Source organism: Rhea pennata, chromosome Z, assembly GCF_028389875.1.
Source record: "Rhea pennata isolate bPtePen1 chromosome Z, bPtePen1.pri, whole genome shotgun sequence".
Classification (NCBI taxonomy): Eukaryota; Metazoa; Chordata; class Aves; order Rheiformes; family Rheidae; genus Rhea; species Rhea pennata.
In genome coordinates this window covers 61,518,254-61,544,430 of record NC_084702.1, presented here as the reverse complement: position 1 = coordinate 61,544,430, position 26,177 = coordinate 61,518,254, and the positions used below count along the sequence as shown (strand labels likewise).

The window sequence follows — 26,177 nt, the reverse complement described above, 5'->3', positions numbered from 1 at the left end:
GATTGACTTCTCCTTACTACCCAGGCATCAGGAAGGGGAGCTACACTGTTCTCTCCATTTTAGGGCTACTTTATTAGTTCCATCAGAAATCCTTATTTCATTTTTCCCTCTTTGAATTTCCCTCGTATAGACGACTTGCCAAGCAAAAGAAGAGCGCAGAATAAATCTCAGAAACTGACAGCTACACTGACTGTCAAACACTACTAGCAGAGGTGACTACAGCCAGTGACTTCTGCTTCTTGTGGCTGTATCTGCAATACACCTCAGTCACAACCACTTTTACATTTGTGAGCCTGGGGCAGAGAGCAGCATATATAATGTTCATAAATACCATCAGTCTTAACAGTAACAAACAATCTAGTCATTTATGGTGAATTAAAAAACACTTCCCTAACAAAACAAACTAAATCCAATCCCTCAACTATTAAAAATAAACCCCCTAAAATTTCTGTTTGGAAAGTCATAGAGAGAAAAATGAAAAGATGATGTATTAGGAACATTGCTCTGTCTATAAAGGAGTTACAGAATGTTATTAAATGTTGGGAAATATTTTTATATGAAATGATAAACAACTGTATGGGAAGAAAATACTGTGATGTGAATTTACATTTTTACTTGTCCAGAAGTAAGGTAGAACAAAATAGAATTAATTTCTATTTTTACCTTTCTCAGAGGAAGGTTTGCAAGAAAATAAGAAATCCTTGCATTTCTCTGTGCCAATACTCTCATACATGTAATTCTATCACATCCTATACTTCCATCTATTATATAAATATTGGAGTATTTTGTGGAGCCTTCGTGGTATTTAAAACAGACAGAGTCTCCTGGAGCAGAGCACTATCCTGATGAAAATGCAATAGATTTAAAAGCTGTTCAGCTACTACGTTCAAATTAAGCTGTTGCACGAGTAGCACAGTAAGCGAAGCCTATCTTTCTGTGGCACTGTCTTACATCCCACACCTCCACACTTAGCTTTACCTTCCCCATGACACCCAGTGTCCTTGTCCTCATCTCCCCGAATGTCTCACACAACCTCCTCTCGCAAGGAGGCACACTGAGACCGAGCGGTGGGAACCCAAAGGAGAGCCCAGCCTGGAGGCTTTTTATCCGGCCTGTCCATGCTCCCACAGCGCAAGCACACTAGGAGCTTGCAGTAAGCCCTTCCCACAGCAGAAGCACTAACTCGGGTCTCTCACCCTCACTGTCCACTTTCCCCTTGTCCCAGCATCAGTTTTTACACAGCTTTTAGGAGCCTGATATCTAAAGGACCCCTACATTGATTAGCTACTGCTGACGCTGCCTCAGGCATTCAAAAGCTCTAATATCAGATGGAAAGATACAGTGATCTTTCCTGATCACAACCCTGCTGAGCGTTGTTTCAGTAGGGGATCAGACTAAAATTACTAAACAATATTTAGATGGTATTCCCATACGGACCAGGAGAAACTAAAATTCCTTTGAATTTAGTCTTATTGGACATGATCTCTGTGATACTACTCAGTGAAATCACTTCGGCTGATCTGTAAGAACTAACCTGTTAAATCAGCTATTTAAGCAGAAATCTGCAAGAGACACATAGTAAATTCCACAGTGCTGTTTTAGGGTAGAGTGCCCCGAAAAGACTAGTAGGGCACTAAGATTTCACTTCCAATTAAGAGAATATAAAAATAGCTCTCAGAGCATGGATCACTTGTGAGATGACAACAGGAACTCAGCGCTTTCTGTAGATAATTTTGACTTTTCATTAAAAATCTTAGCGGCCAAAGTTTTTCAGAAGATCCATTTCTCATCTGAAAGGCAAGAGGTTTTTGGCTTAGACAGGTGCTTCAGAAGAACTTCACTCACACCAGGATCTTCTTGAAGGCATAGTATTGTATACACAACAGACTGATATAATTTGAGTCTAGCCTATTCAGAAGAATAGGAATAAGCAGTATCTCCACTTGTCTGTTTGGCAGTGAGGTGGCATATCAAAAAATACACAGTTTTTGGTCTCAATAATCTCCTGTGAAAAAATATTTTATATTCAGCCCTAATTTTGCCTTTTAAAGGTGAGCATTTTTTCCTTAAATTATTTCCTTTTTTATTCTTGAAACACTCCTTTCCCTCTAGGTCTTATCTGTATGTCCAGAAAGAAGAAGATGCAAGGTGGGCTCTCCTATGAGACAGTAGCCTATCTTACCTACAATATGTGCAGCAAAACTGTAAAAGAAAAGCAATGAGTCTAATCTATTCCTAGCAGGGATAAAACCTCCTAATACTAGCAAGGTTTCAAGAAGCATTTTAGCATTGCCAAAGAGGTGCCACACAGAAGCATGGTTAGCGACGGGCTTCTTTCCTCTTCGTTCCTCTGTGAGGGAAACGGATACAGTATGCGTGATTGAATTCCTGAAAATGTGTCATAGCTCAGCATATTATATAGCTTTCCACAGAGGGATATTTATAAGTAAAACAGCAATTCTGAAACTAGCAGCAGAAAGCTTTACTTAGCTAGTGACTTCCTTTCAGCACATTATAATGACAACCCTCTACTATAGCAAATCAATCTTTTCTCTTTTCTTGATTCTCTCATTTGTTAGTTGAGTAGCCAAGCTATCTCTATTTTTAACCACAGAATTTGATCCAGCTAACTTCCTTGTAGTCATTTGCTGCTGTGATAAATGCAGAAGAAAAAAAATCTTTATTTAAAAAGAGGAAAGGCAACAGGTCTTTCTTTCTTATTTTCTTTAAATAAAAGGATTTTCTTCATCAACTTTATAACATCATATTTACTATAAAAAAAAAAATCACTGCACTTGGCCTACTGCAACAGTCTTACCTATTCATTTCCTTCCTATGATCCACAAGTCTGCAAGTTCATTACTGATATACTAACTATAATTCTCAATGAAGACCAATAATTCAATTCACTTGTTAAGGGGTCTGAACTCAACTCATGCCTTTTTTTCCCAGAGAGTACTTCTGAAAGAACACAGGTGACTGGGTATCACTTCACTTCATCTCTAAAATAAAGTTTTAGTTTCTCAAACTGAATAAATCTAAATGTTAAATTGCCACTAGCTTGAAAAATTATGAAACTTTTCACTCTTACAAATTAAGCAATTCATTGAGAGTAATCCTTCCTCCAAAGAAATCTTCTTTCAGAGGAATCTGCTTTTTCCAATAAAATAACCTTGTCATGATTTTTCTTTTAAGAAAGGTTATATTTCCACATTGTTCTAAATAAAAGGTCACAATTTAAAAATATAATGTCAGTTATGAGTTTTGTCTTATAAATAGCTACAATTGGGTTTGTCAGAACCTCACAGATTTTCAATATTTAGTTTGTTCTTTTATCAATTATGATTCAAATGACCTCCTCCTGGCCAAATCTTATTTTTATTCTCTTGGAGCTCTGACAGATTTTGAGGCCAGAGACTATACCCTACTTCTAAAAATTCTGACTTCCACACCCAGCATCCTTTCCTCTCATGTTTCATCTCTTCTGCCTGATTGAAACTGTGTTCTTTTTCTTCTCTTAGTTTTGCCTTGCATCTTCTCCAAAGCCAATTCTGTAGCCCTCTGTTATTGATATTTTCTTTTTAGCCATAAATAGTTTTAGATAATAGCTTTACACTGAGAAGTCACTGTCTGTTGCTTTCCATATTGTCCTATTTCATTTTACATAGCCTTGCTTCTCATACTATTTTCTGGTGTCCCCTTCCAAGCAAAATGTTAAAATTGAGCATTATCTAATCATTTTTTTTCTGCCATGTGGATAGCACTCAAACTTATTTTGGGCTGTCTCTCTCCCTTTCTTATATTTTATATAAGCTTATTCTCTTTCATTTTAGACACTTGTTATCCACCATATCTACTAGTTTGTCAAACGGTTGACTTCAGTCTGACAGTAAAGACAGCTTCAGTCACCAGTATTTTGCTTCTTTCTCAAATTTCCCATGTTTTTCATGCAGTCTCTGTGCATGGGAAGAGATCCCATCAAATTTCATACCCTCCAAATCTCCTCTTTTAAATTGCTCCTGAAAACATGCCCAGTACGGCCAGATGATTACCATGTCTGACAATACTAGAGAATTACAAGTTGGCTGTCTACTTTGTATAAGCTTGAGTAAAATCCTAGGACCACTGAGGACATGGAAATTTTGACACTAACTTCAGTAGATCTAGAGGCATATTGTCTACATTGCTACTATTTCTTCTCTGAAGACAGTTGTCCAAGTTGCCTGCTTCTTTACTACTACATCATGTTTCTCCCAAACATTGTGAACTCCTTGGGAGAGGATGTCTATGCCCTACCTTAAATCTGTTCCACAAATGCTTGAAATTTGAGAATGTTCAAGCAATCAAGGAAGTTATTCAAGGACTAAATTAATTTTAAATATTTTAAGTCTGTGTTGAATCTCATCACAGATATATAAACCTGTGTCAGATTAAAGTATATAGGTATTAAATTGTGTTTGGCAGTTGACTTCATATAAATAATGTATTGTGCCAAAGGAGATTTATAATGTGCTGCTTTAGAAATGTGTATCAAAATGTGTTTACCATTTTCCATGCTCAGAGGCATGTTATAACTGTTATCTAACTTGTGCTAGCATCCAAAATACACTGGCAGTTTCACAAATCACAGCAAGAAGCACATCTCTGTTTGAGAAATGTAAAGTTTTAAAATATGGCAATTTATTTTTGCTGTTTAAGCAACTTCTATATATGTACATAAACTCAGTCCTGCAAAGTCATGTTCAAGTCTAGCTTGTCAACACTCAGCTAATATTACATTTTAAAAGGGAAAAAAATAGCTGAGATTTTTCCCTCTTGTTTCTCTCCATCATGCTCAGTTATTTTGGACAAGAACCAAAAGATGTGATTCACTTTTGCCTTTTACAATTGAAAAAAAAAAAAAAGTCTTGGAATATAGAACATTCATCAGTTAGGATGCCATTCTTGCAAACAAAGCTAAGGATGAGCTACTTGGACACTCGATCTGAAAAGTATTCAATCTAAAGCATATTATGTAATCAGCAGTTGAAAAATTATAATTAATAAAATACTTCTTAAATGTTTATTTTAAATTATATTTAATAGAGTTAATGAACTTAGTAATTTTATGAACATTTGAAGCTTAGTTATCTCAATCTTACTTATTTAAATAAAATCCTCTAAATACTGGATTGGACATTTGGATCTGTCCTGCTTACTCCTCTACCATCACAGTCTCCCTGCTCAAGCCTTCTGCTAATTTCTTGCTTTACTACCCTGGCCAGATGGTTCAGTAAGACAATAATTTAGAGCAAGTTCTGGCTGAGATCTTTGTTTTAGAAGGACTCATCCAGAAAACAAGTATAACAAGCATTCATTTTGCCAACACCCTCTCGGAAAGGCAACAAGGAAAATAAAGGCTCAAGAATCTTGCCAGTCATTAATATTTTTTTCAGATATCTAGAGAAAGAGAATAACTTAGAAATAGAAAAATGTGATTTTAACTCAAGAAAGCAAGGACTACTCAGAAACACATTTAAAAGTCTACAACTACTAAAATTATGATTACAGTCCTCACTTTTGCAGTTCAGGAAGGATTCAGGTCTTCTTGTCTGAGGTTATAATCTTTTTTTTAATATAAAGATCTCCTGAATGCACAGCACAGCGAGAATGAGGAAGCAACATCTGCGGCAGCCCAGCTCGACACAGATGCGTCTCACATGGCACACAGCTGGAGGCTCTGAGCTCTTCGGAGGGACGCGGGGCTCTGAGGAGCACTCAGCACACCTTCAGGTCTGCTCCTTCACAGCACTGCTAGGGCTGCCCACATATTTCTAAAACCTGGGCCAGCAGCTATTTACTTTGAAACTGTGTCTGCTCCTAACTTCTAAGAAAGTGAAGAGATTAGGTAAAGATTGTTTTGGAGATAAAAACCCTTCCTGTATGACACTTCCCTATACAAACAACATCCATTCCTCAGTTAGTGACGTCCTAGTTAATGACAGAAAAGAACAAGTTCTTCCAAGAACTCTCCATAACCTATAGTGTAGCAAAATATTCTCTCTTTCTGCTGGCAACTTAGGCCAATCTTGATGAATTATAGGATATAGGACTTCAACATCTAAGAATGTTCATTAAATATTGTATTTTATACTGTAGTTACAGAACACACAAATAATCATTACGCCCACATGCAAAGATTGTGGGTCTGCTAACAATTTCTTCTCTAAAATGCACATAGAAGATGATAGCGTATAGAGAAATGAAAAACAGAAAATCTCCCCCAGGAGATGTACAAAACAAGCCAGTATGTCTCACACAGTTACTAAAAGGACATTTTCTCTAACAGATGAGGAAAGAAGAAGTAGAGGGAAAGTTTGGGTCTATCTGAAAAGATTTATGGTGAACTTGGATGCTACACACACAAACACACACACAAAAAGTCCTTTATGCAGGTTTTCATTATGTTTTAGTAGTACATCTCTTCCAGTTTGAAATACAACCACCTTCTAGGTGAACATCTGATTTTACATCTGATTTTAAAGAGAGGGAAGCATTTCAGAGAGTGGCTGCAAGAGCAATCAAGATGTAATTTCTTTAAGTTCTTTGATTTTGAAATCCCCCCTGTAAACTTGGCTTTTTATAAAGAATAAGATCCAAGACTAACCTTCTAGGGTCTGAAATCAGCTTCTCAATCATTTAGATATGAAAATCATATTCTTAGTGCCACAAAACCAGTTTAAATGCGGCAAGTTTGCAAGTTCACAAACAATGCAGGGCATTTCTAGAGAAGCTAGGTTTGCAGGAGAAGATAACATTTTTCAGAAGACGAGTTGACAGCTTTAGAAAAAGGGGACAAAGTTTAGATACACAACCTTTTAATCTAAGTCTGATTAAGAAGTAGCAGACAACAGACTTACAGAAATTAGAACCAAATGTTCTAAATTTAATATAATTCTGTTAATTGATTAGACCTGCTAGTAGGGGAACAAATAGCAGTCCATATAGAATAAGAGAAACAGCATCCACAGAACAGAAGGTGGCCAGCGGGAGGATGGAGAAAAGAAAGGGAACACTGAAAAAAACAATCCCTCTGTTGATTATATTGATTTCTGTGTCCAGTAAAATAATGACTTTTAATTCACAAGCTTGTCTGTTGAAGATATTCTTAGGTGTCCTTCATGCATCAGACTAAGGGATCAGAAGCAACAAGGCCACTTCTGCTTCTGACCTTCCTCTGCCACTTCAGAAAGATCATTCTAGATCTCAGAAGCTGCTTATTTTCACCAGTGTAGTCTCTGTAATAACATCCAATGCAGGATAAAGTATATCGCACTGATGATGAACAAATGTAGAATCTACGGGTTCTGATAGTTCTATTGTGAAAGATATTTATTTTAATGGCTTTGTAGGTGCACTGACTGGCTTTTTGTTCGATATGACCAATTCTGGTACTGCCTGATGCTGTGTCAACAAAAATTTATTTCTGATAATGAATTTGGGGTTTATTTGCAAAACGGTATTTTGATAGAGGCCCATAGAGGTTGTAGGAAAACTTATTTAACCAACTTTTCATACAAATTCTATCTGGCTAACATATGAGGATTAAAGGTGCATTCGCAGGGGGGGGTGGTGTCTTTTCGTACTATAGTAGGTTTATGCTTGGATGGTTTATCTATTTTTTCTTTACATTTGCTAGATTTTTCATATATCATTACCCCACCTTATATTCTCTCTCTATTCTCTTTGGAGGTTTTCAGAAAGATGCAGAAGCAAAAGGCAGAAAGTTCTGCCTTTTAGGAGGTCTATTTTAAAATACTTTAAACTGAGAGGCAATTCTTTTTAAGATGACGTAATCATTAATAGAAATGATTCCATTCAAACCTCATTCTATTCAGCTTTTCCTTAACAGGCAAGTGATCAATGCTCCCAATGAATTTGCAGCCTTACTGAGAAACATTTGATGAAAGAGCCTCTTCCCCTCATTTTCATGTGGCATTTTAAAATATCTGACATATTTATTAAAAACACATTCAAGTTCTATGCCACTATTTGCAAAGTTACATTTTTCATACTACATTGCTAAATATATCATGTTATTTGTCTAATGACGCACAGAGCAACTATAGAACTCCATTCACGGTACTCTATCCTTTTATTTGTTCCTTCTTCCTCAGACATCTCCACACTCTCAATTCCAGTTTGTCCCTTTTTCTTGCTACATGCAAGAACAGTTTATCTGCTACATTTGAGACAGTAGCTCATTGGTTTTGGACAGATATCTGTATTTTCAAACCTCATTTGAAAGACAATACCCTTGTTATCTTCAAATTTTCTTTCTGGCACAGAGTTTTTGCTTTGCACTGAATTCCTCCTAGTAACCTCTCAGATTTTTTTTGTAATTAAACCATCTTCAAAGATGCTTTATTAACAAGGCTTGATTATAAATTCTTTGAATCAAGAACTTCTTATTTTAATGCAGCTGTTTTACACAACAAAATCTGTAGGTCATAATGAAATAATGAAACAAAATTTAAGTTCTCTAAAGTTCTTCGATTTGAGATATGAAGAGATATTTGATGTGTACTCCACTGTCTCAGTTTTTTCCTTAATGAAAAATATTAAATACTCTGCTAGAATGCCTAAGATTTTAGCCTTTAAAACTCTTAAGTCTTTCTTGTTTTGTTTTACTAAGAATGCCTAAAGTATTTCCATATAAAACAGACCTCAGCTTAGTAAAGTTGGAGAAGTTAATGGAGTTCTAAAAAATCGTGAGGGACCCCCATCTGGGACAGCTATTCTTTACATCCTTTCCTTGAATATGGAATTTATTTGATCTATTGTCAATGAATATATAATATTAAAAAAGATTAATACCATGAGTGTTTATCTGCTCCAGGAAATTATCCTCAGATATATGGCACTGAAAGAGCTTCAGTAATCCTGATTTGTTGTGTAGAATGAAGCAACAGTATATATTTGAACATGAATGAGAGAATGAGAGCACCACATTCCATGTTATCTCACTTCAACTCTTTTAATGAGCTGGACTAATAGTGCCATACTAGAGCAATGTTATTACACTGGAGTAATGTGTTTCCTTGGTAGACTTAATACTTGAAAAATAGTATACATATTATAAACAAATGCTTCACAAAAAATGTATTATAAAGTAAGACCTTGCAGAACATATTCCTTTAATATCTTACCTGGGTTTCTTCAATTTAGCCTTCTGACCTTATTGGTTTTGATCTTATCATTAATTAATGGAAAAATTTTGGGGGGGACTCTATTATTATTCCTTAAAAAACTAAGCCCAGCTATAGCAAGTACACCCATTGCAATATAAAGCAGTATTTAGCTGCTCATTGCATTTTGTTTACATGACAGATTTTTGATATACACACCGATTTTTACTCTGTTTCAATTGATTAATAAATTGAAGACATAGTTGATGGTTCATATTAACACTTTCTTGCCTCATTTTGTATTACAACTTCAGCAAATACCATCTTTTTGTTTCAGAAAAAAATAAAGCGCACAGACAAAAGGCAATAAAATGAGTGGTTGTTTCCACTGGCAGGAAAAAAAAAAAAAAAAGTATCACCTATATAATATTTCCAGGCTTTTCAAAATGTCATTCTGCAGAAGAAATAAGGAAACTGACCAAATAAATATGACCCTATGTTTTTAAAAAAATATAATTACCAGCAACAAAAAATAAAATAAGGAATGATGAATGGCCCAAAACATTTGCACCTCAGTTATCCAGACTGATATTTGGCTGAATAGCAGAACCTTCCCATCTCAGTGGCTTATTTTTGTTTCTCCGTGCTTTGCCAGCATTTCATCTGCCCCAACATATAAAATTTAGAAACATGAAGGTATCCATGCTCCTACATTATTCATTTGAATTTCATGCCAAATGACTCTCAGAATCTCTTCTCCAGTTATTTTCCCTAGGTTTAATCAATCTGAATTGCTTATTATAGTGTGTCAGTTCCCTGACATTCATCTTATGAAGACATGTACGGTTCAGTTAATATGATCTCTCATAGATCTTGGAAATCATTTTTTCCTCTGTAAATTAGCTAATAAGAATTAGCAAGAAGCTGAACTATCTCAGCATTTGTCTGACTACTTTTTCATATTACATACCAAAAATCCAACTAAACCTATAACTCACAAAAGTGAACCATATCAAATAGATGCGAGACATCCGTTTCATGAAAATTTCTCCCTGTACTTGAGTCTGTCAAACATAGTATACAGTAACAGCACTCTGCCACAGAAGTTCCTTCACGAACCCGACTGACCGTGTACCAAAACATAGGCCCTTCTAGCATATTTGGCTTCTCTATAGAAGACAAGGAATTCACCACTGACCAGCATCCTACAGTTGCATCACATACTCACATGACCTAAATTTTAAAAACATTATGTTGATTAGATCCCTTTGCAGTGCTTCAGAGATGGAAGGAGCTCCAACAGGCATTTCACTTATGTTTTTGCCACATTTTTTGATTCAAATCAATTGAAGGAGATACTAACAAGTAGTTTTTTACATTCTGAAAATCTGCCAACAAGATCTGTCAGCAAGATCATTTGTCTTGATACTAAATTCATCTTTTGAAGGAGGTTCATTTGAAAAAGAGATGAAATAAATGCTCATGCTATTCAAGAGGCTATGAGAGAGAGAGAGCTGATAAATAACTATGCAAAAATGGTACAAATCTCTGTCTGAGGCCCATAAGAGGAAATTTCTGCACAGCAGTACTTACATGGCCTTCATCCTCTTCATGAAAGAGCAAAAAGATCTTCCATAAAATTTTGCCTTTAAAACTGTAATAAAATAAAATATGATTCTAATCTAAATCTGTATCAAGACACTGCCTGTTTCTGGCAATCTAGTGTGTCTATTACCATTACACAAATTATGGTTATTTAATATGCAACCAATTCTAATGGATTAATTTATATCCAGAGGAAGGGAATGTTTACTCAGTAGGGTAAGCTATCAGCTCCAGGGACCCTATATGCTATTCCCAACGAGCTGCAAATCTTGTTTTATCAAAGACAGGTGTTACAGAGCAAAGGGCTTCCAGGCAGCTGGGAAGAGATTTCAGCCCTGCAAGAAGAAAGCAATAAAAAAACTGAGCTGTAAGCTTCAGAACAGGGTCTCACAAAGAGGGAGGCTGCTCTGGAGAGAGAGAGGCATGGAAGAGCCTGTAGCAACAGGATCCAGAAACATCCTTAGGCATTTGAATCCTATTCCTAAGGGACAAGTTGACACCTGAAGCACAGGTGCAGGTTTATATGATGAGATGAGAGAGACTCCTTGCATAATTTACTTGCTAACTGACACAAATACTACTGGCCTTAAAGAAATACAGTGTAAAAGGAAAATGTTACTAATAATCTTCACACTGAAATTCAGAACTTTCATCACTTAACTGACATTTAGCTTTTCTTTCCCTAACTGAACATTTGTATTTACATTGGATTAGGAATCAGTTTCTACTGGTAGTGAGGAACAAGGAGAATAATTTATTCTCTCTATATTCTTTCCCCCCAAAAGAGATCAAAAGTCAACCTATTTTGAACCAGGAGTAATACAGAGGAGAGACTAACATTTCTAACATTTACATAGATAATTATAATTGAAGAATTTTTAAAGGAAAACAAAATTTTGAAAAGGAGAGGCACTGTGCATTACTCTTTCAGCTCCACTTGAATTGAGCCATGGGTGCTTGAATACAAACACTGCTAGCTAGCAGTATGATGTACTAATGATTTGCTAATGACTGCTTAGGCAGTGGATGTAAGTCAGTGGAGTACAAACACCTTTCATCTGCATGCTCTTCTCCCCTTTTCAGTTGTGTCATCTCTCCTTTCCATTATTTTGCCCTGTACTTTTCTGTATTTGGCAAAGATTAATATTAAAGTTGCAGACATTCCATCTGTAACTCCTACTCCTAATCTTCTGCAATTATTTATTTCTGAATTTGCAGATCTTAGTCCACAGGTAGTGAGATGCTCCTATACAGCCAAACATTTGAAGATAAAAAATTAAATCTGAATTAAAGAGACATTAGCAAAACCTAAGAAAACCATTAGATTATTATAAATACACAAAATAAATAAATTTTGCATCTTTCTACCAAGTATAAAGCATGAAAATATTCATCCATAAATGTGCTATGAACAAAGTGTTACTCCACTAACTGTAAACCAAGCTACAGTGCTATTATGTATACTTATAGACCCAACAAACAGAAAGAAGGTAACTAAAGTAGGCGATTTGTTAGCCATTAATACATTCTAAAAACATGGCAAAAATTCTGAAATTATTTCAATTAAATAATAGATAATATATTCAATGAGAGACAATTATTTAGGCTATACATAAAATATTCAATATAAAAATGTGTAACAACTACAGATGTAAAAATTATTGAAGAAAATATCCCTTTAAACAAATCCCTTTCCTTGACAATGCAAAGAGAGAAAATGTGTTTCTAACAGCATATTCATACTTCACTTTCTTAAGCTATCTAGTGTAAATGCAAAAATAAAGGTGCTGCACCAAATTTAGGATAAGATCCGTATGACATCAGATGCAGACGCCTAATGATGCTTTACATTATTACCACAAACTGCTTTACGTTATTACTATAAACTCCAAAAGCAGCAGTTTTGAGGTAAATGACTTTGTGTGTAAAACCAGAGAGCTGACATGACAAAGAACATATCCGATTGAAACAGTCTGTACTTGGAAGCAGTTTTACCCTTTTGTAGTAACAGTGTGACATTTAACAATCAATTAAATGTTCCAGGATCAAAATCATATATTGATAATATACTGTACCAAAAAGAAATATTATCTACTCTATTTAGAAGTATTATCTGACATTCTATCGAAAATAAGAGACTAATAACATCCACTTATTTCTTCTTATGAAAGTTAAGAAGCTGGCAAACTGCAACTACATCAAATAGTTCAGCCATGTTGTAACTCATTATCACTGATTTTCTGTGACTGTTTTTTAACCTCCTTAGTTTAAACTTACATTAGCTATCATAAACTATAATCAAAGACAACAAATTAATTCTAAATGAATGGACCAAACCATGAAATCTTCTCCTGGCTGAAAATCAACTGCTCCTTTGAAAAGGTGAAGAGAATGCAAACTTGGCAAACCTCTTGCTCAGTGGAAAAGACAGCATACCTTTTCCAGGATTGCCTGCTTCTCTCTTTACGTCTTAAAACCGACCTGTTCTAGAGTGGTGAAACACACATCTTGAGAGAAAAGCAGGGCAGAAGAGGCCAATAAGCTTTATGCATTAGTAGCAGTCTGTGCACCTCCATTGACTATCTTAATACTAACACACCATAACTCACTTTGAGCTCTAAGTGAAACAAATACTTCAAAACAGGTGGAGTCCTGCACATCAGGAGGACCAGTCTGGGCCTCAACTCTACTGCCCACACTGGGACAAAACCTTTGCTGAAATGAACTACAAATCTGGATAAATGAAGTTTCAAGGGTGGACTGTCCAATTTGCATTATCCTGCTCTGCCAACTTCTGCAAGGTTATTTCCAGGCTCACAAAGTAAAGCTTTCCTTAAAGCTTTCCTTAAAGTCTTTTTCCTTAAAGCTTCTAGAGTCCTGCTATTATATGAAAAATATTAAACTGCATTCTAAGAAAGCTCCTAGCTTTTCTGGTTTTGGGAAGCTCTTTTAGCAATTTAACCACTAGAAGACAAACACAAAGAGTTTTTAAACAAACTCTGGTGGATTCTTCAAGGCATAATTAAAAATAGTGGGGGTTCACACTATTGTAATATAATCAAGTATATAATATAATTAAGAAGAAGAGTTGCAATCAGTTTATCTTAATGGAGCAGGCAGGGACCGAAACATTCTCAATGCAGATTTACTAATATACAACACACATGTATAACAGAAGCACTAAGCACTGATGCCTCTGTTTTGAGACTTTTTATTTCTGCTTCTCTGTAGTACAGCTGTTTCCCTTAGCTGACGTTTCCACCGCCTCATCATTTTCTGTCACAGTTCCTGAAGGCTTCTTTTTGTTACCAAGTCTTTTAAAGTTTTCTTCATTAGCAATCCTCTTATTACATCTGTACCCTTCCATCTATATATACACACGCATGTATGCATATACATTAAATAAAAATAAAGACTGCCTAAATTTTTGTAGGTTAAATACACTTGCAAAGCGTAAAGTATGCAAAAATGAACAAATAAACTCTTGCTTCCAGTCTGCAACAGAACATGGGCATAAGACCACAGAAGACACAGTGCTGTCATCCAAGTTTGTTCTTTGGACTCTAAAATCATTTTTCATTGAAAAGGAATGCCTTCATTACACACACACACACACACACACACACACACACACACACACACACACACACACAGACACGTTTTATTTCCCTGGCCTTTTTGTTAATCTCAGTATGAATGTGATCAGCAGTCTGCCAGCTGAAGAGAGCCCTTCTACTGCCTCTGGTAACAGCCGTCCAAGGAGCTGTCGGAGCTGCACCCTGGTATCCTGTTGGTTTCAACACATATGTAACAGTTGTTTTAGGAACAGTTTATTTAAGTTTATTTTACTAACCTAATGAGGCAGTATGCCCTCTTAAATGTTCAAAGTGAATATGACATTCTTCTACTTCTTCAACACTGGTTCATTTCAGAGCGCTGCTGGGCAAATGGTTACTTCATTCTAACCAAGGGGGTAGCTGAATGGCTCCCTAGAGCTATTAGCCCTCCCGGGCTACAAAGATATATTGATAAACCCCCTTGGTTGATATCTTAGGGGACTGTCATCCTTTGATCACAGATATAATAAAAATGCAAAACACTAATGACATTATTATTAACAAACTGCTGTGAATTTTAGCAAGTACTGTATAAACACATTCCTTTATCTTTTCTGGTTCTTATGCCAAATTAGTTGTAAATTTTTTAACTAATTTTCATTTCCTGTACATATCCTCTCTTCCTGTTTTAAATGATTACTCTATTACATTCCATTCCAATGTAACAAATCATTAAGACCATGGACCAAAACTCTTTCAAAGAAAGACAACAGGCCGTGCCTGTACTACTAAATCCAGCAAGGCTAGGGGCCAACTTCTGGCTAGGAGCCAGCAGTGCTCAACACTGTTAGAAAGGTCTCTGGCACAATTTCAGCCTGGGCCACCAACAATCTCCCACATATCTCAGAGAACAGATCGGAGATGACCACAGGCCACTTGAGCCCTGGACCAAGGACCACTCTGACTAGGTATTCTGGACCCTTGGGGAGTGGCAGAGGTTAGCTTTGTCAACATGAGCCTTGCCATGTCAGCTAGTCTTCGTTTACCAGCTGGAACAATTCCTGGTCTGTTTTACTCACTGCATAGAAATAACCAAGGAACAATCATGGACTTCCCATAGCACTCACTAAAACTAGTCCAGCTAGTACTTTCTGGTGGTCTTAAGCTCTCCTCCACAAAGAATAAGAAAGCATGGCCCTTCCAATTCCTATATAATATAATGTTTAACAGACATGGTCTGGATTTCTAAATATTTCTATTTAAATTGTATATGGATTTGCAGGTTAATATTCAGTGCATTTAGGAGTGTGTATTGAAAGAATAATTAAAACTATTAAAACTGTGTATCTTTTTACGATATCTCAGCTGGAAGAACTAAACAGGACAAACTCTGACAACAGAAGTTATGCCTTTGATGGATCACAGAGGTATCTCTCTGCATGTGAGGATCAAATGTTGTCCGTGTTTTGAAACAGTTTTTAATGAGATCACGCTACATTTTGCGAAGCTCACAGTACAGATTAATACACCATCTGTGCTGCATCATTAATATTTTTATCTATAAACAATAAATATCACATGAATTATTAAAATGTGCTTGACTTGCATTCACAGAATAGTCAAGGTTGGAAGGGACCTCTAGTCCAACTCCCGCGAACAAGTGGGTTTTGAGTATGTCCAGAGAAGGAGACTCCACAACCTCTCTGGGCAACCTGTTCATTCTCACAGTAAAGAAATCTTTCCTCATATTCAGATGGAACTTCCTGTGTTGTGCCTGCTGCCTCTTGTCCTCTCACTGGGCACCACTGAAAAGAGTCTGGTCCTATCCTCTTGACACCCTCCCTTAAGATATTTGTATACATTGATAAGATTCCCTCTCCATATTCTCCAGGCTGAACAGGCCCAGATCTCTCAGCCTTTGCTCATAAAATACATGCTCCTGTCCCCTAATCATCTTTGCAGCCCTGTGCCGGACTCACTCCAGTAGCTCCATTTCTCTCTTTTACTGGGGAGCCCAGAATTGGACACAGTGCTCCAGATGTGGCCTAACCAGGGTTAGGGGGAAGGATCCTAACCCTGGAGGGGATTCCCAGAGGGGAAGGATCAGCTCCCTCGACCTGCTGGCAACACTCTTCCTCATGCAGCCCAGGATACGATTGGCTTTCTTGGCCACAAGGGCACATTGCTGGCTCATAGTTAACTTTTTCTCCAACATGCATTGTAAAACCACTCTGGATAGATTTCCTTCTGTTTTTTTATGATCCTAAGCAAGGTTCATCAGAAACCAGAATAAGATGTATTTTTATGCCGAAGTCAGATAAGCCTCAAAATATGCCATGTTTCAATAGACTTTGGGCTGTGGTAGAGGGAAGAGAGATCAAACAAGGACTTTAACTAAGAGGAACAAGGAACAAATATGATATCCAACTTACAGCCTCACTGAAACCGTAAGTTTCATTGATTAAGGGAATCATCTGGATGCTGGGATTAATATTAAAAAAACTTGACATTAATTTCTAACTTTATTTTTTCTATTGGAAATAAATAGAAAGGTATCTGCAAAAATCAGTGTTATTCAGAAGACCTACATGATTAACCATATATGCCAGTGTATATGGAAAACCAGTTCTTGGTTTTCAAGTTCAACAGAACAATGCTTCTCTTCAGTAACCTCTCACTTCTAAACATCTCATGGAAAATTCATGGGAGTCTTTTCCCTATTTAGTGCTCAGAAGAGAATTAATTTTCTTCTCTGTTACCAGGAAGCCTAACTCCTCAGTCTTTAAATGATCACTTTTTTCTGACTTTTCTGTCCCAGCTTCAATAGAGTGGAAAGGATGTTGAAACATTTGGCTTGGCTTCCAGAGCATGAAATAAAATGGATGAGCTTTGCTGGTTAGAACAGCTGACTTCTTCTCTGCTTTTCCTATTTAATGTTCACATGACAACATTCTTTTCCACTTTCTTTTCATTTTTTGAGTAAGAGGAGCAAAGAGCAAGGGAAAATTATTTAATTGGATGGTCACCTAGAGATTCCATTAGAAGTTGAAATGCATTTCACACATTTAAGAAAACCACATAAAAATAGGAAAAAATCCAGCACCCACTAGTGTCATATAAATTAAGGTTAGAAATCTCATCATTCTCATATTTCTGCCTTAGTATTACTTAACGCCTTACACCAGAGCTGTCTGAGCAGTGTATTCTGCTGCATTTGCAGTATTTTAATTGGTGATTATAATACCCGTGTATTGCCACATATAGGTTTATCACAAGAGCTTTAAATTGAACAAAAGAGAGTGTTTCTAATATGAAAAAAGCTGATGTACTATTCCCTAGGCATGCACTATGCTTTGGAAGGGATGAAAGCTTCAGCTATCCAGCCAGCCAGCCAGCCTCCGTGCTGCTCAGTAAACCTAAAATTGTCATAGAGAGAATTAGACAATTCACCATTTAAGAAATTGGCAAAGATACCCACAGAGTGTGAACTCTGTGGTTTTTTTCTGTGGTTGAGACACTCCTTAGAGCAGATCTGATCAGGGCCAAATATAATTTCTGACAAAGTAATTGAAAAGCAGGTCATCAATGAGTGTCAGTGTGCCCATGGGCTTTTGATAGCTGCTGGTGCTTCTGTTCCAGCTTTTATCAGCAAAAAGGGCCATGTGTGCATACTGGTGCCTGGGAAGGAAAAGATGCCTCTAGATGAATTGTCATGAGGACACTGAAATGTCTTCCACAACTCACTTTACAGCAGCTGTGGCTTGCATTAAATTCATAGTCCATCTCAAAAGGTATATTACAGAAATACATACGTAGCTCAAGCCTGAGTTCATATTTTTCTTTATTATATTTGGCTTTTTGTTTCATCTATCTCTGTTCTACCCAGAAAAAAAATATATAAAAAAAAGAGAGGCCTCTCCATATGGAGAGTTATATCCCCACTTAAATAGTTTCTTCCATTTTAGGTTTCTTCACAGGATATTTGTAAAAAATTTCAGCTAGTGTTAACAGGAGCTTATCTGATTCTATCTGGGAGAGAGGATAGATAGTCTTAGACTTCCCTTTTGTCTGTTCTGGTGGTCGCTGTGCTTTTACAGCTTCACCTGAAATCTGTACAAAGCCTGTGAAAGCTAAGCCTCTAAAGAGCTGACTACTGATTGACTGGAAATATTGCAAAGCTAAAATAAAATTTAAAAAGAAAGGAAAAAAAAGGAAAACAGAATCCATGTGGATAAACAATAATGGTGTATTTAGTTTCTTCCTGATCAGCTTTTGAATGTTTGCTCATTCTAATGTAGAATAAAGTACGTGTATATACATATATATACATATATGCATATATACACAGAGACACACACATATATTAATGACCAACTGTTGTACAATGGTGAGGGAAAACATCTGTCTCCTACTGCTTCTGAGACTTCTGATTTCTAAGGTTGCCCATATTTTGGCAGCTTCCTTGAAGGACTCTCTAACCTCCTAGGGAGTCAGGAATTCTGAAGAAAAAAGGCTAAAAAAAAACCCTAAACCACATTTTATATTTTATTATCTTAAAACAGAAATGTTCCCATGGAAAATTGTCTACAATTGACTATTCATTATGAGGGATTTTTTTTCTTTTAGAAATGCAAAATTTCCAGCAGGATTGGAATTCCATTTCCTACAGTGTTTCCTGTTGCCTTCACTCAATACCATGTCTTTATACACTCGCTCAGAGAGAGGAAAATGGGCAGACATGAAACAACAAGAGAAAAATAATAGAAGTGACAATATTCCAGTAGGATTAAAAACACAAATTATCTAGTCTGGCCAATACAGAGAGTAGCAGGTATTCAGTGGAATGAGAAGTTATTGCTCAGTACTCAAAATTAGTTAACCAGCATCTATTAAACTATATCAGAAACGAGATATACAATGGAAATGTTATAAGGGACATATTACTAAAATTATATTTCCATGTTAATAGGAATATTATAATTTATCTAGAACATACGTCCTCATTAGAAGCTCTGGCGTTACTTCTATTCAATCAACATTAAAAGGAACATTGCAAGAGGAGAAGGGGTTAAGAGATCCACAACATAAAAAATCTTCTGCGTGACAAAGAGGCAGTAAAATTTTGGATTACTTAGAAAGCTGGTGAACAGGAGTGGTTATTACATAAATTTTCAAAATAACAAAGAATATAGAGCTGTTGGATTAACACTTTTAACAGCGTAAGCTCAAGATACTTTTTAAAGCATTGAAAAGACAAAAGATGGAAGAAGAATAAGAACACTCTTATGCCCACAACATAGTGTTCACTTATGGAAGTGAGTGTCAAAAGATACTGCTGAAGTCAAAAATTTTACATCATTAAAAAAAACTTTGTATGAATAAATAATCTAGACTTAACAGAGTAAGCAATACATACAGTAAAGAGAGTTCAAGAATATTTATTCTTTAGGGAATCGCTGAGGATTAGGAGGAAATTTTCCCTCAGGGAAGATTATATGCAAACATCAAGTTTCTTACTCCTTTCTCAAACATTTGCTGCCGCTGCCGCCACAGACCGGGAACTGGATTTGACGGCACGGACCACCCCGGCGATCAAATATAACAGTGCCCCATTGTTAAGGACGCCAGACCGGTGCGTGTGCCAGACCTTCTTCGTGGGCAGGACTCCCTTCTATTTTTCTCCTCTTCGTTACCTTTTTTCTTTTTTGCTTTATGAAGAAAGGCACATTAGAGCCTTGTATTTCCTTTTGGCATACTGCAGAATGTTCTCTGTTAACACTCACATACTGCTTTCATAGAGACAGCTGAAACGCTAAATGAGCTGCAGATATTAGTCATTCTGAGGGCTCAGGTATAAATTGTATTTACAAGTTCTAATAGACATGTCTGATCTCCAACAAGAAATCCCAGGTTTTCAATTTCCCAAATTGTAATAAAAATGATTTATTTAGATCTACAATGGACATAAAAATATTCTACATAGCATAAAATAAGCATTAGTCTGTTACTCCCTCTACCAGTTTTGTTTAATCCAGTATTTAGAAATTAATTACAACATTTTGACATGGTACATGCTGAACTAACGTCAGCTTGTTCCTGATGTATTGAGTATCAGATTGGATGCTAGATCTATTTATAGTGCTTCTAGCATTTGTTATACATCAGGGAATCACAAGTCAAATAGCCTTGACATTAATATAAATATCCATGGACATCTTAAACTTTGTAAATCAAACTGAATATTTCCTGATGTTTTTGGCTAGTGTAATCTTTTTCTGCATCCTAAAATATTGTAATGTCTACTCCTGGCTTAATCTGGAACACCAACATTGTTTTGTAGAAGTCGTAAGTCTGTAGGGATACCAAGAGTGAAGTACGATTCACTTACCTTCCTACGCTACTTAACCTGACCAGCAATAGTAGCCTTGCTACTTTTTATACTTCTCCTAAGATTTCAGATTAACCTACTTGTCTGATTTGGACGCGATGGCATTTTGGCATGCAGATTTGTCTAAAGCAAATCTGAGATAGACTCAAAACACCATTTTAATAGTGATAAAGCATACTCTGAATTACATGACTTCTGAGATAAATATGAATCAACTATGTGACTCATGCTAGCTAGAAAGAGTCCACACTTACATATTCTAACATTTTATTTCCCAGACAATGCTTAATCACTAGCCAAAAAGAACCACACTAGTTCCAGCATATCTAACATTAGGGACTCTAATCCCTGATAAACAAAAAATAGACCAGTAACTTTAATCTGCTTTCTATTCCAATTTCATTATAAGGCTTAAAAAAAAAAAAAAAAAAAAAAAAAAAAAAGTTAGAATATTGCACTCTGCTCACTAAAAAAGCTTAGACATCATTAAGAAATCCCCTCAGAGCAGGGATTCCTGAAAATTGCTGTTTGAGAGAGAGATTCCACTTTCCAGCCCTGCTCCCGAGTGGGCAGCAGTGGGCAGCTCAGCCCTGGCAGGAGGCACTGTCCTCCTTGCCTACAAGGCCCCGAGCAGCTGGCTGCAGACCTGCTGCTGGCAGCAGCTCCAGCCACATGACCACTCCTCCAGTCCAGGGAAATGTGCCAGATGGCAGCCAAGGAAGAAAAACAGAAAGCAGGGAAAGGAACAAAAGCCGCTCACATAAAACAACAAAGAAGCCTTCTTTATTTTCCATAGGAAGAAGAAAGTTTCGTGATGCCTGAGTCTCAGGAAGCGTACCTTCATAGCTCATTAAAAGCAGATGCAATGCTGACCTAGCATTGGTTAACAAGCATTATTTCTTTGATTATTAGATTTAATGCATACTATTGCCAGCATCCTTTCTCCATAATAAGCTGCTTCTTGGGGGCTACAGAATTGTCATATGCAACACAAACAGTTTTTACTCAGCAAATTTTCACTCAGAGGTACTCGTAAGTCCTTCATTACGAAATAAAATTTAATGATTGGCCAGATCACCAGGGTAGATCCTGCTGCCTGTGGAGAATCTCCAAAGTAGCCCTGAGGACCTGTCATTAAGTCAGTGGGAGGTGTGAGCATTTAATTTCTAGCAGGCTCAAGTATCACATAACATATTCTTATTCATATAAGAATATCTTGACGACATGTACAAAATTTTGATGGGTGTTTCAGTTTGTTTCATCTATGTGTGATAGGATTTACAGGTCATGAAGAAGGCTTCTGTCTACATCCATTCTTCACGCTATTGCATAAGCCTGGGCAGACTCCAACTTGTGTTATGGTAAGTTTGTGTGTTTTGTGTTATAGTAACTTTTTACAGTCATATCTGGTGGTGTTTTCCTGAACAAAGCTAAACACGTCATGAAACAGGATTCCTGTCCGTATTTCAGGAAATGAGGTGTGCTTCAGTTTAGAAAGACTCAAAACCGAAAAAAGGTACTTTTTTGAGTCCTAAAAATATAATAAAGACATATAAATTCTTTGCTTGTATTAGAATAGAAGAATGTATAGCTGCCAGAAAGGAGAATGGGCAGAGATACACTATTTCCTTTCAGATCAGCCAGGAAACAAAACTAAGCAACCCTCCTCTTTTCCCACCTTGAAAAAAAATATACTGAAATCATGAAATGGTTTTGTGGTCTCCTGTGTTTCTTTATCCGTAAAACACCTGATCCTGGCCAAAGCATTAAATCTAATGCTGTGAATAGTTGCATATGTAGGATATAGTGAATCATACCTGAATCTATCTACAATTATTTGCCTGCTTTCCTGCTGTTTGTTGTGGCTCGGTACAGTTGTTTAGGCTTTAAGCTATGGTTTTATTTGATGGAAAGTGAAGAGGAAGAGGACCTTTGACTGACAGCATTTCATTCTAACTCTCTGCAAAGAAATTCCATTGCCTCAAGCCATATTTTTTGCTCAGTCTCTGAGGAAACTTTTATTTGCCCAGTTGTCCCACCACTTTTTGAAAGACATGTAAAGCACGTTTGTCCCAGCACTTGCTCACCAGTGAAAAAGAAACCTCAATCACCATCTGGCCAGGAGAATGCACCGCTGTATAATGGCATCGCCCCTAAAGGAGATATATTACACTGCATTCGGAGTATCCCACAGTTGAAATTCTTTGTTTTGCCCAAATTGTAACAGAAGAAGTTTTAAAAGCATTCATATCTTAAATTAAGATTATGAAGTAGAACAGCATGGTTTGCTAAACGATGTTCATCATGGAAAGACTGGACATTACTATCTAGCATTTAGCTTTAGAAACCAAAGCCCCTTGACATCAGATAGTTCAGTGACGTGAGCAAAACTGTCAGTTGACATAAACAAAGTTATTAAATTACATAGGGACCTTGTACTGTAAAATTTTGTAGTAGATTTCTAAATATAACCTACAGTGTGAATGGAGCTATGGCAGTGACATGGCAATATGTATACTGCGGATTTTTAATAATCTTTTTAGTCAAAACTCATGGTTATATTAAATAATAACACAGATGACTGACATTCAATAATACAATTATGCCTCAGTTTTTATAAAGTTATCTTCAATTCACTACCTCATGATAATTCTTTAAAGCTCTTGAAAAATACATATAACACCTTCTCTGTGGTAAAGCATAATTTAGTCATACCTCTTGAGCTTAGGAAAGGTTTTCCTGTTTTTCATTTTATTAACCACTTTTAAGGATGTTTTCAGTTTGTCAGACTAGACAATGTGCCATATTTACACTAGTTAACCTTCAAAAAGATCAGATAAGAGCATATATTAACATGCTTCTTGAAATATTTTTCCTTTTGCATCTCTAACATAGATAGTTCATAAAGGAAATTTGACTGATTTAAAATATTTTAAAAATCTTTGTTAAAAAAATTTTAATTATGATATAAAGATTGGTTTATGGCCTTGAGAATGTGTTAACTGAACTATGTGATTCAGTTTTGAACTTTTAAAAACTATAGCAATTACTAAGTAAACATATATTCTCTATTTTAATATTTATTTATTTATATTATTTTACTGTGATAAAAATAGCTCCCTGTGCATAAACAACCTAGCCTTTGCAAAAGAAAACACTGAGAGAAGTTAGACTGCACCTAGCTAGTATTTTGAGAGTATATACATAGACAGTGTTTACTGTTGATAATCTTATGTAAAGCTTTTAGTTTCTTGGGCACTTGATATTGTGCACATGTGCAAAGAAATGTGACTATTGCATCAATGAATATTAAATTGCTATCATTAAGATGATATGCAATAAATCAAAACACTTCAAAGTGTTATATAAAAATGAGAGGATATTTTCTTTGTTAAGAATTGTATATCCCTATTGCATCTATTATAGATGAAAGCAAGAAATTCGGAAAACAATAACTACAATAATTACTACAGTTATTGTAGAAAGTAATACAAGAAATACTGGTTATAGTTAGAAAAAAACAGAACCTGCATATTTTTCTCATGATTTTTACAGGTTGAATAGAAAAATATTTAACAAACATGATAGTATAGTTATGCAAATCAACCAAAGCCCCTCAACTTTAAAAATTAATTCAGCAATCACATTTATAAGTACCTAAATTTAGTACTTTTATAAGTACACTAATGTAAATATTAATCCACTTTTTCCTCAGACTTTGAATGTGAAAAAATTCAGAATGATTATTTTTTCAAAAGTTCAGTTTCATAAACTGCTGTAGTCATTTGTTATGCTGCAACTGCACAGAAACACTATTTTCCTAAGATACACGTGCCACAAAGCCTTCATGAGCTCAGTGAAATAGTGGGAGTCACAATTAACACCAGACATTTCCAAACTTTTATACACAGTAATCCTATAAAAGAATTATAAAGAACCACAGATGCAATTTCTTATTAATGTCTAGTACACCATAAGCCATTATAAGAGATACCTGTAGGACTTCAAAAAGCGAAATCTCATTGTATTTCTTGGAGACGGACGAGGGACATAGACTCCAAAAGGATCCCACAGAAAGGCCATTGGCAAAGTTAATTCTAAAACTGACTGAAAAACGTGTTTCTCAGAGGGGAAGCAGGGTGGCTGTGCTGGAGGTGCCCTGCACTAACCATGAAGCACTTGTAACTGTGTACGGGAATGTCCTTTTCCTATGGTATGCTTTGGCAGAGATGTGGCTGGCTGAGAGCACAGACTAGAAGGGATAACTAGGATTTCCTGCCGCATGAGACTTGCCCTTTGCATGAACATTTCCTATATCCAGGGCTCTTATCTCATTATTCAAGCGAGAGCTGTTATGGTAAACCTTGGATAACCAGAGCAGCCATTAAAGAGCACAGAAGTGCACAAGTAAGGCAGAGCACAAATAGCTGCTGCTCCTGCTCCGATCCTTCCCCGCTCAAACAAGGGCCTTCAAACCCCAGCCGTCTGCTGACAGGATTTTTTCTACGGACTCTACCTGAACAGCCTGTTTAGGCTGGCATCAGGGAGATAAGGAGCACACGGAAAAAATAAAATGGCAAACAAAAACTCACAACCCAAACCCGCACCCCAGCGCCCATCTCCTTCCAGCACCGTAAGGAGGCAGGAGGCGGTGAGCAGGGGATGAAACCGATGCTGAACACAGTCCTCAAACCCCTAAATTGCCTCATTGTTAAATTCTTAACTCTATTCAAGTGCGTCTTCCTTCCTCACAGTTTCTAACAGGAATCAATTTATGCCATTAAGTAGCTTTTCTGAAAGGGCTTAATCATCTGTGAGAGATCAGCCACTCTAAGAAAATAAGTCTCAGACTGGTAGATAATTTTCAGGCCTCTTGGCAGCTTTTCTCAAAGACAACATCACTTCTCTTACTGAATTACAGTCAATGACTTTGACAACTAAACTCAGTTTCCTGCTCGCTAGGGTCATTCTGAATTCTAAAGAACTGTTATTTTCAGATTCTGTCTCCTCTTTTTCTTGTTGGGTGTCTTTTGTTTTTAATTCAGGCGCCAAGGATTCCTTGCAGTTGTTTCAGCCCGGGGCCAGCAGCCGTGACCGTGGACAAGGACCTACAATACGATTCTGCCGCCGACCCAGCGGGGTCGCGAGAATTTCCTCAGCCACCTCCGAATGTGACTAGGGTTTCCCAGCAGAATTCAGACGATCTTTGAAATAAATCTAATGCAGACGTCCTTACCCGTAAGAAAGATGAGAGAGAAGACACTGAGTATTTACGCAGAGAAAGGGTGAAAATTAAAATTTAGGAATACTAAGGGCTGTACTGGAAAAGGCCGGAGAGCTAGGAAGACAAATTCCCAGGGATAAATTACAAGGATCAACTACTTATCTGAAGTGCACTGTTTTCACGGTAAAGGGTACTGTGAGAAAATACACTGTGCAGAAAAACACAGATACACTCTA

General features: G+C 36.6%; 1 protein-coding gene across 4 annotated transcripts in view; it reads right to left on the bottom strand.

Annotated features, from left to right (window-relative positions):
- The window catches only part of PDE4D (phosphodiesterase 4D), a 391,310-nt gene that overhangs the window by 151,713 nt on the left and 213,420 nt on the right, over positions 1-26,177 (bottom strand). The window contains exon 1 of one of the 4 annotated variants that reach the window (XM_062600698.1): positions 24,712-24,806. The exons of the other annotated variants lie outside the window; for them this stretch is intronic. Coding sequence (XP_062456682.1) covers positions 24,712-24,800 — 89 coding nt within the window. The 5' untranslated portion in view covers positions 24,801-24,806. Of the gene's footprint in view, positions 1-24,711; positions 24,807-26,177 lie in introns of those variants that run through there. 4 annotated transcript variants of the gene reach the window in all.